The sequence below is a fragment of the Salmo salar genome, chromosome 22, assembly GCF_965601325.2.
Source record: "Salmo salar chromosome 22, fSalSal1, whole genome shotgun sequence".
Lineage (NCBI taxonomy): Eukaryota > Metazoa > Chordata > Actinopteri > Salmoniformes > Salmonidae > Salmo > Salmo salar.
The window spans coordinates 2099910-2115443 of NC_138312.1; the positions used below are offsets into that span (position 1 = coordinate 2099910).

At 43.0% G+C, this 15534-nt stretch overlaps 1 protein-coding gene across 1 annotated transcript in view; it reads right to left on the reverse strand.

Annotated features, from left to right (window-relative positions):
* The window catches only part of LOC106582623 (protein TMEPAI), an 87401-nt gene extending 72383 nt beyond the window's left edge, over positions 1 to 15018 (reverse strand). The window contains exon 1 of the mRNA XM_014165849.3: positions 14603 to 15018. Within this exon, the coding sequence (XP_014021324.1) occupies positions 14603 to 14708 (106 nt within the window). The 5' untranslated portion in view covers positions 14709 to 15018. The remainder of the gene's footprint in view (positions 1 to 14602) is intronic.
* Positions 15019 to 15534: the final 516 nt, after the last annotated feature.

The window sequence follows — 15534 nt, forward strand, 5'->3', positions numbered from 1 at the left end:
ATCTCTATCAAAAATACAGCATCTCTGCTGTAACGTGACATTTTCTAAGGCTTTCATTGGCTCTAGGAAGGCGCCAGAAAGTGTAATGAGAGCTCTGCAGTCTCTGGGCGAAAAACAGCAGGGTTTTTTGTGAGTGGTCCTTCTGGGAACAATGACACTGAGGTGCGCGTGCACAAGACGACTCCATTTTTTTCTTTCAGTGTTTGAACGAATACAACGTCGCGCGGTTGGAATATTATCGCTATTTTCAGAGAAAAATCGCATAAAAATGTATTTTAAACAGCGTTTGACATGCTTCGAAGTACGGTAATGGAATATTTAGGAATTTTTTGTCACGAAACGCGCCGGCGCATCACCCTTCGGATAGTGACTTGAACGCACGAACAAAACGGAGCTATTTGGATATAACTATTGATTATTTCGAACCAAAACAACATTTGTTGTTGAAGTAGAAGTCCTGGGAGTGCATTCTGATGAAGAACAGCAAAGGTAATCCAATTTTTCTTATAGTAAATCTGAGTTTGGTGAGGGCCAAACTTGGTGGGTGTCAAATTAGCTAGCCGTGATGGCCGGGCTATCTACTCAAAATATTGCAAAATGTGCTTTCACCGAAAATCTGACACCGCGATTGCATAAAGGAGTTCTGTATCTATAATTCTTAAAATAATTGTTATGTATTTTGTGAACGTTAATCGTGAGTAATTTAGTAAATTCACCGGAAGTTTGAACAAAACATGCTAATGTAAAAAGCTGTTTTTGATATAAATATGAACTTGATTGAACAAAACATGCATGTATTGTATAACATAATGTCCTAGGAGTGTCATCTGATGAAGATCATCAAAGGTTAGTGCTGCATTTAGCTGTGGTTTTGGTTTTTGTGACATATATGCTAGCTTGAAAAATGGGTGTGTGATTATTTCTGTCTGGGTACTCTCCTGACATAATCTAATGTTTTGCTTTCGCTGTAAAGCCTTTTTTTTTTTTTATCGGACAATGTGGTTAGATAAAGGAGAGTCTTATCTTTCAAATGGTGTAAAATAGTCATATGTTTGAGAAATTGAAATTAGAGCATTTTTAAGGTTTTTCGTATTTCGCGCCAGGCGCTACCATTGGGTATTGGTGAGGCGTTCCGCTAGCGGAACGTCTGTCCATAAGAGGTTTTAAGGAAAAAATGTATTCTTCCATTTTAAAAAGAACAACAAGTGTAGGAGAAGTCATAATATCTAATGGTAGCCCAATTTAACCATTAAATGTACTAACCCCCCCTTTCCCATTATTTGCAGATACTAGGATGCCTGACAGAACCTACTATTCCTAGGAATGAAGATGCACTTGGATACTGAAGAAGTAACAAGCACCATTTCCCCATCCTAGCTAAAGATGTATCTTGGTTCTCCCTGTACTAGTGTGGCCAGTGAGCTCCTTTTCAGTGCAGCTTCACACATTGTAAACGGAAAATAAACTGACTCTCTTGTGACAAAGCCGAGCAGGTCCTCTTAGTGAAGAAAAACCTCCCCCAAATGTTAAAATTGTAAATGGGAAGTCATATTGTAACCCAGCCATCTAGAGTCACTGGACAAATGTTTACTAAGCACAATGGCTTTTCTGTTGTTCATTCATGGCTGGTATAGGTCAAGATTTTCATTTAATTTAAAACAAAGCAGTTGTGTTGTTTTTTGTTTTTTGTTTTTTTCCTAAATGAAAGATGAAATGTGTTGTATATTTGCTCTCATTTTACTAGTCAAATCATTTGAGCACATTTGAAAAGTTTGTTGTGCCATTTATAGCAGTTTATGACAGCCGAGAGACAGTCATTTTTTCAAGCAGTTAAAGCTAAAATGATTAACTGCATTTTAGTTTAAACCAATATTTATTTCAAAGAATTTAAGTTTCTCCATATTGTCAAGATTGGAGAGTAAGAAGAGCCACCAACAACTTAACCATCTTTGTAATGCGGGGCAGCTAAAATATGTGTCTGTTGTGCGATAAAATACATTCATGGATGTGTAATTTTTCTAATTTACAAGTTATTGAATAAACAATCTGTTCCTAACTGAACAAATGGACATATGACACTTTGTTTCAACTATTTAACTGTACTAGAATGCTTAAAATGCTGCTTAAATCTTAAATATCGGTATCTGTGGTTTTCTAGCAAGGAAAGTATCAGTTATCGGTATCGGCCAGAAATGTAATATCGGTGCATCCCTAGTTACAATGTTGCGCAAACCATAAATCCGGGCCGACCCAACCCGAATCAACTCTTAGAATATCAGACCCGGCCTGAAAATCTACTTTTTTACATTATGTTTTTTTGGGGCAGGATAATTAACGAATGAACTTTAATCGCATTTATTATAATTTTTACATTGAAAAAAAGTAAAAAAAAATATTTTTCATGCCACGAGATGTACCGGATCCGGCCAAATAGGTTCCAGAATGAAACAGTCCAAAACCGAGATCCAGTGTCCTTATCAAACAAAACAGAGTGGAGAAATAAGAAAATGCACAAACACCTCTTTGGGGGAATATGGGCTCCTGTGCATTGCTCAACTGAAGACCTGCCAAGTCAGGGAATAAGAGACAGAGGACGGTGTCGAACACAGAAGAGCATTCCTTGGTCTGTGGCTGGGTACGTTCCCACCTTCTTTTTTCCTGCCCATCTCCAAAGTGAGGCTGCAGAATAATGATTTTGCCTGCCTGATTCCCAACCTGGCTCACAGGTGTGTACGTGTGTGTGTGTGTGTGTGTGTGTGTGTGTGTGTGTGTGTGTGTGTGTGTGTGTATTCTCCTTTCACAATAAAAGCCCTTGCCTTTAAAAAAAAGTCCAAACTGCAGATGGAATTACAGAGGGCACAATACTAAGTCTATTTTCTTTTTTTATTATTTAGCTACAAATGATTATGCCTATCTTCACTGCACTGGAGCCATCATTTCTTCAAACTTTAGGCCGAGAATATGGACAGAACCCACAGCATATCATATTTGGTATCTAAAGTTTACACTTGATTGAGAAATTAATTTCCCTTAAAATAGTGAGACAACCATCCCTTGCCAAAGGCCCTTCCTTGTTTCTAAACCTTGGGAGCATTTAAGGTGGATATAACGTCTGTAAGCCTCATTAGCGTTGGCGAGACTGCTCTGTTGGTTTTGCACCTCCAAGGTAAACACCAAACTGCTGTTAGTTAGTTGGTTGTAGAGCAGCATTTACTGTGGCTTATACTAGAGGTCGACCGATTAATGGGAATGGCCAATTAATTGCACTCCACGAGGAGACTGCGTGGCAGGCTGACTACCTGTTATGCGAGTGCAGCAAGGAGCCAAGGTATGGTGCTAGCTAGCATTAAACGTATCTTATAAAAAACAATCAATCTTAACATAATCACTAGTTAACTAAAAATGGTTGATGATATTGCTAGTTTATCTAGCTTGTCCTGCGTTGCATATAATCAATGCGTTGCTTGTTAATTTACCATTAAATCACAGCCTACTTCGCCAAACGGGTGATGATTTAAAAAGCGCATTTGCGAAAAAAGCACTGTCGTTGCACCAATGTGTACCTAACCATAAACATCAATGCCTTGTATATATTTTTAAACCTGCAATAAGATAATATTGCCTGCTAACATGAATTTCTTTTATTAACTAGGGAAATTGTGTCACTTCTTTTGCATTCTGTGCAAGCAGAGTGTCACGTCCTGACCATAGTAAGATGTGATTTTCTATGGTAGAGTAGGTCAGGGCGTGACACGGGGTGTTTTGTGTTTTTCTATTTCTATGTTTAAGTTCTAGTTTTTCTATTTCTACGTTGTTGTTTTTTGGGTTGATCTCCAATTGGAGGCAGCTGGTCCTCGTTACCTCTGATTGGATATCATATTTAAGTAGGGGTTTTTCTTCCTGAGTTTTGTGGGTGATTATCTTTTGAGTAGTGTTTGTTTCTCTCTGCGTAACGGTTTATTGTTTTGTAAATTCAGGCATTTATGTTTTGCAAAGTTTCATGGATTTAATCAAATGTGGAACTACAACCACGCTGCACTTTGGTCCGATCCTTTCGACAGCCGAGACAGAATCACCCACCACAAAAGGACCAAGCAGCGTGCCCAGGAGCAACAGAAATGGACCTGGGAGGAAATTCTGGACGCAAAAAGACCCTGGAGGCAGGCTGGGGAGTATCGTCGTCCGAGGGAGGAGATTGAGGCAGCTAAAGCGGAGCGGCGTCATTATGAGGCGCTGTACCAACAACGATGCAAGGGCGAGAGACAGACCCCCAAAAATTGTGGGGGGGGGAGGGGGCACACGGAGAGATTGGCAGAGTCAGGTTGGAGACCTTAGCCAACTCCCCGTGCTTACTGTGGGGGGCAAGTGATCGAGCAAGCACCATGTTATGCTGAGATACACACTGTGTCACCAGTGCGCAGCTACAGCCTGGTGCGCTCGGTGCAAGCTCCTCACAGGTGCCGTGCTAGAGTTGGCATTGAGCCAGGAAGGAGTATGCCTGCTCAGCGTTCCTGGTCTCCGGTGTGTCTTCTCGGCCCAGGTTATCCTGCGCCAGCTCTAAGCACGGTAACCCCAGTTCGCCAACACAAACCTGTGCGACCTGTCACAACGCCTCGCGCTTGTTGGGCTATGGAGGGTATCCAGCCAGGACGGGTTGTGCCAGCCATAAGCTCCAGACTTCCAGTGCGCCTCCACGGCCCAGTATACCCTGTGCCTGCTCCGCGCACCCGGCCTCCAGCGATGTTCCCTAGTCCAGAACTCTCAGCGACGTTTTCTAGTCCGGTGAGACCTATTCCAGCTCCACGAAGGAAGCCTCCAGTGATGATCCATGGCCCGGAGCCTGTACAGATGATCCATGGCACGAAGCCTGTAGAGATGATCCATGGCCCGGAGCCTGTAGGGATGATCCATGGCACGAAGCCTCGGGAGATAATCCATGGCCCGGAGCCTATAGGGATAATCCATGGCAAGAAGCCTGTAGGAATGATCCATGGCCCGGAGCCTGTACAGATGATCCATGGCACGAAGCCTGTAGAGATGATCCATGGCCCGGAGCCTCCAGTGATGATCCATGGCACAAAGCCTCCAGTGATGATCCATGGCGCGGAACCTGTAGTGATGATCCATGGCACGGAGCCTGCAGTGACGCTCCCCAACCAGAACCTCCTGAGACGCTCCCCAGTCCGGAACCTCCTGAGACGCTCCCCAGTCCGGAACCTCCTGAGACGCTCCCCAGTCCGGAGCCTCCAGCGACGCTCCCCAGTCCGGAGCCTCCAGCGACGCTCCCCAGTCCGGAGCCTCCAGCGACGCTCCCCAGTCCGGAGCCTCCAGCGACGCTCCCCAGTCCGGAGCCTCCAGCGACGCTCCCCAGTCCGGAGCCTCCAGCGACGCTCCCCAATACGAAACCTCCAGCGACGCTCCCCAGTACAAAACCTTCAGCGACGGCCTGCGGCCCAGAGTCTTCAGCGACGGCCTGCGGCCCAGAGTCTTCAGCGACGGCCTGCGGCCCAGAGTCTTCAGCGACGGCCTGCGGCCCAGAGCCTCCAGCGACGCTCCCCAGTCCGGAGCCTCCAGCGACGCTCCCCAGTCCGGAGCCTCCAGCGATGCTCCCCAGTCCGGAGCCTCCAGCGACGCTCCCTAGTACGAAACCTCCAGCGACGGCCTGCAGCCCAGAGCCTCCAGCGGCGGCCTGCAACCCAGAGCCTCCAGCGGCGGCCTGCAGCCCAGAACCTCCAGCAATGATCTACAGTCCATTTCTTTCGACGACGATCCACGGTCAGGTGGTAATAAAGCAGAAGGATCAGCGGGTGGAGCGGGGAGTACGCCCCGAACCGGAGCCGCCTCCTATGCTGGAGGTTAAGGTTATGTGGACTGCATTTGAGCCGCCATAGACAATTGTCACCCTCCCTTTTGTTTTGTGGTTTCTTTTGAGTTAGGTGCATTCAGAGTCTACACCTTTGGGGGGGGGGGGGGGGGGGGGGGGTACTGTCACGTCCTGACCATAGTAAGATGTGATTTTCTATGGTAGAGTAGGTCACGGCGTGACAGGGGGTGTTTTGTGTTTTTCTATTTCTATGTTTAAGTTCTAGTTTTTCTCTTTCTATGTTGGGGTTCTTTGGGTTGATCTCCAATTGGAGGCAGCTGGTCCTCGTTACCTCTGATTGGATATTGTATTTAAGTAGTGGTTTTTCTTCCTGGGTTTTGTGGGTGATTATCTTTTGAGTAGTGTTTGTTTCTCTTTGCGTCACGGTTTGTTGTTTTGTAAATTCAGTTATTTATGTTTTGCAAAGTTTCACAGATTTAATAAAATGTGGAACTACAACCACGCTGCACTTTGGTCCGATCCTTTCGACAGCCGTGACACAGAGTCAGGGTATATGCAGCAGTTTGGGCCGCCTGGCTCGTTGCGAACTGTGTGAAGACCATTTCTTCCTAACAAAGACGGTTATTCATTTGCCAGAATTGTACATAATTATGACATAACATTGAAGGAAGTGCAATGTAACAGCAATATTTACACTTAGGGATGCCACCCGTTAGATAAAATATGGAACGGTTCCGTATTTCACTGAAAGAATAAATGTTTTGTTTTCGAAATTATAGTTTCCGGATTTGACCATATTAATGACCTAAGGCTCGTATTTCTGTGCTTCAAGCATTGCGCTGTTTATGACTTCAAGCCTATCAACTCCCGAGATTAGGCTGGCAATACTAAAGTACCTATTAGAACATCCAATAGTCAAAGGTATATGAAATATAAATGGTATAGAGAGAAATAGTCCTATAATAACTTCAACCTAAAACTTCTTACCAGGGAATATTGAAGACTCATGTTAAAAGGAACCACCAGCTTTCATATGTTCTGAGCAAGGAACTTAAACATTAGCTTTTTTACATGGCACATATTGCACTTTTACTTTCTTCCCCAACACTTTGTTTTGCATTATTTAAACCAAATTGAACATGTCTCATTATTTATTTGAGACTAAATTGATTGTATTGATGTATTATATTAAGTTAAAATAAGTGTTCATTCAGTATTGTTGTAATTTACATTATTACAAATACACGGCTCAAAAAAATAAAGGGAACACTTATACAACACATCCTAGATCTGAATGAAAGAAATAATCTTATTAAATACTTTTTTCTTTAAATAACTGAAGGTGCTGACAACAAAATCACACAAAAATAATCAATGGAAATCCAATTTATCAACCCATGGAGGTCTGGATTTGGAGTCACACTCAAAATTAAAGTGGAAAACCACACTACAGGCTGATCCAACTTTGATGTAATGTCCTTAAAACAAGTCAAAATGAGGCTCAGTAGTGTGTGTGGCCTCCACGTGCCTGTATGACCTCCCTACAACGCCTGGGCATGCTCCTGATGAGGTGGCGGATGGTCTCCTGAGGGATCTCCTCCCAGACCTGGACTAAAGCATCCGCCAACTCCTGGACAGTCTGTGGTGCAACGTGGCGTTGGTGGATGGAGCGAGACATGATGTCCCAGATGTGCTCAATTGGATTCAGGTTTGGGGAACGGGCGGGCCAGTCCATAGCATCAATGCCTTCCTCTTGCAGGAACAGCTGACACACTCCAGCCACATGAGGTCTAGCATTGTCTTGCATTAGGAGGAACCCAGGGCCAACCGCACCAGCATATGGTCTCACAAGGGGTCTGAGGATCTCATCTCGGTACCTAATGGCAGTCAGGCTACCTCTGGCGAGCACATGGAGGGCTGTGCGGCCCCCCAAAGAAATGCCACCCCACACCATGACTGACCCACCGCCAAACTGGTCATGCTGGAGGATGTTGCAGGCAGCAGAACTTTCTCCACGGCGTCTCCAGACTCTGTCACGTCTGTCACATGTGCTCAGTGTGAACCTGCTTTCATCTGTGAAGAGCACAGGGCGCCAGTGGCGAATTTGCCAATCTTGGTGTTCTCTGGCAAATGCCAAACGTCCTGCACGGTATTGGGCTGTAAGCACAACCCCCACCTGTGGACGTTGGGCCCTCATACCACCCTCATGGAGTCTGTTTCTGACCGTTTGAGCAGACACATGCACATTTGTGGCCTGCTGGAGGTAATTTTGCAGGGCTCTGGCAGTGCTTCTCCTGCTCCTCCTTGCACAAAGGCAGAGGTAGCGGTCCTGCTGCTGGGTTGTTGCCCTCCTACGGCCTCCTCCACGTCTCCTGATGTACTGGCCTGTCTCCTGGTAGCGCCTCCATGCTCTGGACACTACGCTGACAGACACAGCAAACCTTCTTGCCATAGCTCGCATTGATGTGCCATCCTGGATGAGCTGCACTACCTGAGCCACTTGTGTGGGTTGTAGACTCCATCTCATGCTACCAACATCAGCCAGGAAGCATAGGAACTGAGAAGTTGTCTGTGGTCCCCACCTGCAGAACCACTCCTTTATTGGGGGTGTCTTGCTAATTGCCTATAATTTCCACCTGTTGTCTATTCCATTTGCACAACAGCATGTGAAATGTATTGTCAATCAGTGTTGCTTCCTAAGTGGACAGTTTGATTTCACAGAAGTGTGATTGACTTGGAGTTACATTGTGTTGTTTAAGTGTTCCCTTTATTTTTTTGAGCAGTGTATATATATATACATACACACACTATATACACTTTTATATAGAAAATCGGCCAATTAATCGACATTGGCTTTTTGGCCCTCCAATAATCGGTATCGGTGTCGGAGTTGAAAAATCATAATCGGTCGACCTCTAGCTTATACCCCTGATAGCATTGACATGCCTATTAAAGGCAGACTCATATTTAGATTTTTGGGGAGCGAGAGAGAGAAACAGATTAAAAGAACCTGAACCTCTGCCCTTGATGTTTGTATAATGGGAGAGTATCGTATTACGATTAATTACAGTATCACAATGTCGATATCTCGAACTGAGGGAAGTCCTTTTTGATTCCTCTCTGAGTCTGTCTTGCTGGGAAGTAATCAGAGCCTCGACAGAATCAAATGACCATCAACAGGAATTTGTCACATCAAGAAACACAAGATGTTTTTGGTTTCTAGTCTGGGCACAGCAAAATAGCCATAAAAGGTAATAGCTTTTTATTTATGATAGACATAGACAATTTGGTATAGTGCATCAAAATCTATTTTCCACCAGTGTTTATCATCATTGCATCAAATGAATAGGCTAAGTGTTGAGCAGTATTGGAAGCATAGACATACACTGAGTGTACCAAACATTAATCTCTCTGGGCTAGGCGGGACGAAATTGTCCCACCTACGCAACAGCCAGTGTAATCACGTGGCACGATTTTCAAATACCTTAGAAATGCTATTACTTCAATTTCTCAAACATATGACTATTTTACACCACTTTAAAGACAAGACTCTCGTTAATCTAACCACACTGTCCGATTTCAAAAAGGCTTTACAACGAAAGCAAAACATTAGATTATGTCAGCAGAGTACCCAGCCAGAAATAATCAGACACCCATTTTTCAAGCTAGCATATAATGTCACAAAAACCCAGAAGACACACCCAAAATCACTGCTAAATGCAGCACTAACCTTTGATGATCTTCATCAGATGACACACCTAGGACATTATGTTATACAATACATGCATGTTTTGTTCAATCAAGTTCATATTTATATCAAAAACCAGCTTTTTTACATTAGCATGTGACGTTCACAACTAGCATACCCCCCGCAAACCTCCGGTGAATTTACTAAATTACTCACGATAAACGTTCACAAAAAACATAATTATTTTAAGAATTATAGATACAGAACTCCTTTGTGCAATCGAGGTGTCTGATTTTAAAATAGCTTTTCGGTGAAAGCACATTTTGCAATATTCTGAGTACATAGCCCAGCCATCACGGCTAGCTATTTAGACACCCACCAAGTTTAGCCCTGACCAAACTCCGATTTACTATTACAAAAGTTTGATTACCTTTGGTGTTCTTTGTCAGAATGCACTCCCAGGACTGCTACTTCAATAACAAATGTTGGTTTGGTCCAAAATAATCCATCGTTATATCCAAATAGCGGCGTTTTGTTCGTGCGTTCAAGACACTATCCGAAGTGTAAATAAGGGTCACGAGCATGGCGCAATTCGTGACAAAAAAAATCGAAATATTCCATTACCGTACTTCGAAGCATGTCAACCGCTGTTTAAAATCCATTTTTATGCCATTTTTCTCGTAAAAATGCGATAATATTCCGACCGGGAATCTGCGTTTAGGTAAACAGAGGAAAGAAAACAAAGCATTCGGTCGACGCGGGCACGCGCCTGAGACTCACAGTACTGTAACCAGCCACTACCCAAACGCGCTACTTTTTTTCAGCCAGAGACTGCAAAGCCACGATTCCGCTTTTTGCCACCTTCTGAGAGCCCATGGGAGCCGTAGGAAGTGTCACGTAACAGCAGAGATCCTCTGTAATGGATAGAGATAATCAAGAAGGGCAAGAAATTGTCAGACAGGCCACTTCCTGCATGGAATCTTCTCAGGTTTTGGCCTGCCATATGAGTTCTGTTATACTCACAGACACCATTCAAACAGTTTTAGAAACTTTAGGGTGTTTTCTATCCAAAGACAATAATTATATGCATATTCTAGTTACTGGACAGGAGTAGTAACCAGATTAAATCGGGTATGTTTTTTATCCAGCCGTGTCAATACTGCCCCCTAGCCCTAACAGGTTAAGAACCCCTGCTCTGAAAGCTATGATCCCTTATTGATGTCACTTGTTAAATCCACTTCAATCAGTGTAGATGAAGGGAAGGAGACAGGTTTAAAAATTATTTTTAAGCCTTGAGACACTTGAGACATGGATTACGTATGTGGGCCATTCAGAGGGTGAATGGGCAAGACAAAATATTTAAGTGCCTTTGAACAGGCTATGGTAGTAGCTGCCAAGGTCTGTGTCAAGAACTGCAACGCTGCTGGGTTTTTCACGCTCCACAGTTTCCCGTGTGTATCAAGAATGGTCCACCAACCAAAGTACATCCAGCCAATTTGACACAACTCTGGGAAGCATTGGAGTCAACATGGGCCAGCATCTCTGTGGAACACTAAAAACACCTTCTAAAGTCCATGCTCCAACGAATTGAGGCTGTTCTGAGGGAAAGGGGGTGGGGGGCTATTCTCAGTGTATAGGCTAAAGCGTTACTGAATAAATTAGGGGGAAAAGAGAAGATTGTGTACTGAATAAGTGCATTGTATAGGCCTAATGTGCTGACAAATACCATCCTGAGAAAATTGTGGGTTGCGCAATAGCTTTCACTTCTGTCATCCCATGTAGAACTGTAAATTCGACTGGCTTTCCAAATGTGTGCTCTTTAGAACGCCAGACAGCACCAAATCGAAGCTTGAGATGAGCTCCCCGCCAACCCCACCCACATAGTCAGATAATAAGCGTTGAAATAGATTTTAACATATTATTTTAAATGTGCAGAGAGAGAGAGAGAAAGACAGAGAGCATTCCCAAATAGACTGAGTTTCTGGTTTAACAGAGGCAAACAGAGATAATATCCTCATTCTGGCAGTGGTATTTAGATTTTCTGTTTATCTGATTTTTAAGCTTGCTTGGGCATCCACCACATCTCATTGTTTTGGCAGGCTGTCTAGACTAGAGGTCAACCGATTAATAGGAATGGCCAATTAATAAGGCCCGATTTCAAGTTTTCATAACAATCGGTAATCAGTATTTTTGGACACCGATTGTGGACGTTTTCTTTTTTTACACCTTTATTTAACTAGGCAAGTTAGTTATGAACACATTCTTATTTTCAATGACGGCCTAGGAATGGTGGGTTAACTGCCTTGTTCAGGGGCAGAACGACAGATTTTTACCTTGTCAGCTCGGGGATTTTTTTTGCAAACTTCCAGATTACTAGTCCAATGCTCTAACCACCTGCCTTACATTGCACTCCACGAGGAGCCTGTGTGGCAGGCTGACTACCTGTTACGCAAGGGCAGTAAGGAGCCAAGGTAAGTTGCTAGCTAGCATTAAACTTATCTTATAAAAAACAATCAATCTTAACATAATCACTAGTTAACTACACATGGTTGATGATATTACTAGTTTATCTAGCGTGTCCTGCTTTTCCTATAATCGATGCGGTGCCTGTTAATTTCTCATTGAATCACAGCCTACTTCGCCAAACAGGTGATGATTTAACAAGCGCATTTGCGAAAAAAGCACTGTCGTTGCACCAATGTGTACCTAACCATAAACATCAATGACTTTCTTTAAAATCAATACACAATTATATATTTTTAAACCTGCACATTTAGTTAATATTGCCTGCTAACATGAGTTTCTTATAACTAGGGAAATTGTGTCACTTCTCTTGTGTTCCGTGCAAGCAGTCAGGGTATTTCTGTGTGTTATTATGTTATAATTAAGTCTATGATTTGATATTTGATAGAGCAGTCTGACTGAGTGATGGCAACAGCAGGCTCGTAAGCATTCATTCAAACAGCACTCTCGTGCGTTTGCCAGCAGCTCTTTGCTGTGCTTCAAGCATTGAGCTGTTTATGACTTCAAGCCTATCAACTCCCGAGATTAGGCTGGTGTAACCGATGTGAAATGGCTAGCTAGTTAGCGGGGTGCGCGCTAATAGCGTTTCAAATGTCACTCGCTCTGAGAATTGGAGTAGTTGTTCCCCTAGCTCTGCAAGGGCCGCGGCTTTTGTGGAGCGATGGGTAACGATGCTTCGAGGGTGGCTGTTGTCGATGTGTTCCTGGTTCGAGCCCAAGGAGGGGCGAGGGGAGGGAAGGAATCTATACTGTTACACTGGCAATACTAAAGTGCCTATAAGAACATCTGATAGTCAAAGGTATATGAAATACAAATGGTTTAGAGAGAAATAGTCCTATAATTCCTATAATAACTACAACCTAAAACTTCTTACCTGGGAATATTGAAGACTCATGTTAAAAGGAACCACCAGCTTTCATATGTTCTCATGTTCTGAGCAAGGAACTTAAACGTTAGCTTTTTTACATGGCACATACATGGCACATATTGCACTTTTACTTTCTTCTCCAACACTTTGTTTTGCATTATTTAAACCAAATTGAACATGTTTCATTATTTATTTGAGGCTAAATTGATTTTATTGATGTATTATATTAAGTTAAAATAAGTGTTCATTCAGTATTGTTGTAATTGTCATTATTACAAATACATAAAACAAATCAGCCGATTAATCGGTATCGGCTTTTTTGGTCCTCCAATAATCGGTATTGGCGTTGAAAAATCATAATCGGTCGACCTCTCGTCTAGACGAAACGAAGTGACTACACAGTGTATTTAGACATTCACTTTACACTTCATCTTCAATTGAGAATTGCCCTACCACAGAAAAACAAAGCACTTCAGACAGGATACAAGAGGGCATCTTAATTATGGGGAAGCCAAGAGCAGATCACATTTGAAATTCCACAATCGCTACACAAGCACCAAAAAATACTGACATTTTGGCTTGTTCCTTGCAGAAAATGTTTATCTGGAAAAGAGGAGACTACGCAGGAGACAGAAGCTCACAGTCCATTACTTAGAGGTATTCAAAATGTCCAAATCTTTCTCTAAAATATATAGACCGGTTGTCTCCTTTGGGAAACTCTAATCAAACGAAGGAGCATCTCAATCTCTCGTTTTTATCCCCTCCATCTCTAGACAAAACATCACACAGCTCTTGCAGGCAGAGCTTAGCTTAAATGTCTTTAGAAGAAATTCCTCTTTTCTCCTAAATTACTTTTTGGGACTAGAGGGTCTGTCAGAGTAATATTCATCAAAGATGATACATTAATTCCACTTGCCCCTGCCAAAATATGAGTCAACCAATAGACCACACATCATACGTGTGGAAAATAATTGTATTGTTGTTGTTAATGTTTAATAAATGTCCCCTCAACTCTAATTACACTATTTAATAAAAACATATTTATATTTGTTACCCTATTTTATTGGGTTTATTAATTAAATTATTAATCCCCGTCTGAAAAATCTATCTATTGATTTAAATATCCAAAATACTACTGTTTGCTCTCACTCCACCATTGAAGATTTTGGATTACTGTCTGCATGGTATGAACAAGATTTTACTTGTGAATAGAGCTCATTTCAATAACCTGAATTTGCCCATAGACATACACAATTAATTTACAAGGTTTGTACTATAAAACATATTCACTGAGACACCTTTTATGGAAGTATATTTGACCTTATTTAGACGTCTGGCTTGCACAATAATAAACTTTGTTGTGACGACCAGATAAGCTTTCGTTTCATCATGTCAAACAATGGCAGACAGTTTAGACGTTCAGTTGACGAAAATCCCAATGCTAAGGACAAAAAGTTGCTTGCTGGGAGTTAACTCATGATATGGCTGACAAACGTTGCACACAAAAAAACAGGGCAGTCAGCCAGAAATTGTGCTGAATTGAAAGTATAGAGGTGGGATATCTAATAGTTTGCCTACCTGCCACTCGATGGAAGCCTGCGCGAGCTAATAGACCCAATCAAGCTTGGTCAGTCCAAGTAGGAGAGAAACGTGCAGCAAAGTAGCAATAGTTCGCTTGAACATTACAAAAAGTACTTACTGATCTCCATGCTTTGGAATGAAGTCGAGCGTTTGCAGTTACATGTACAGGATACATTGGTCTGTATGGCCGCTGTACCGTTTATTAGACCCATGAAGTTGAACATTTACATTTGGAAATCTAAACGAAAAACGGCTCGAATATCTCTCCAGTTCACTTTTCATGCGCGCGGCGGGGCAGGAATCACAAAAAAAAACATACGATATTTTCTTTCTCGGTAAAGTCTTCTGCGGGTGAAAGTCAGTGGTCTAGGGTCTCAGTTGCCTTCGTCCTCCCCCTCCCCCTACCCGGACCGCAGCCTGCCGTCGGTACTCCAGTATCCCTGATGTTTATGAACAGAGAGCTTGTGCTACTTTGTATCAGTCTTTCTGCTGGGCTTCTGAGCTCACCACCTCATTCAAGTCCAAATCGGCTGAGCTCCTATTGGGGGGGGTCCATGCTATCTGAGATCCTTGGGACGTCCCTGCCCCCATTGAAGTTTACATGTAAAAAGGGTTAATGCAAGGGTTAAGGTTAGGTAAGGGTTATGGATATGGTTAAGGTTGGGGTCAGGTAAGGGTAGGAGTTAGGGTTAGGATTTATGGTATGGACGTCCCGATGATCCAGAATAGCATTTTGTCTATTGGGGCGGGGCTTGGATGCAGACAGGATTACGTCAACACCAGACTTGAACAGGCAACAGTGACAGGATGTCTGGCCAATCGGATCGCAAAATCTGAAATCGACGCCGTTTATTATCGTAGCAATTGAGGGATTTAGATTAAGTGCACCGGGCTATGGCCTTTGACGTACTAGCAAAAGTGGTGAGGGAGGAGCGACCTTCTCATATCGAACGGTAATCTGCCCGCTCGGTCATGGCGTCAACAAAGCAGCACGTTGCATCGTTTTCCATAAAATATTTTTTTGAATTTTCAAACTAGTTTTCATTGGGA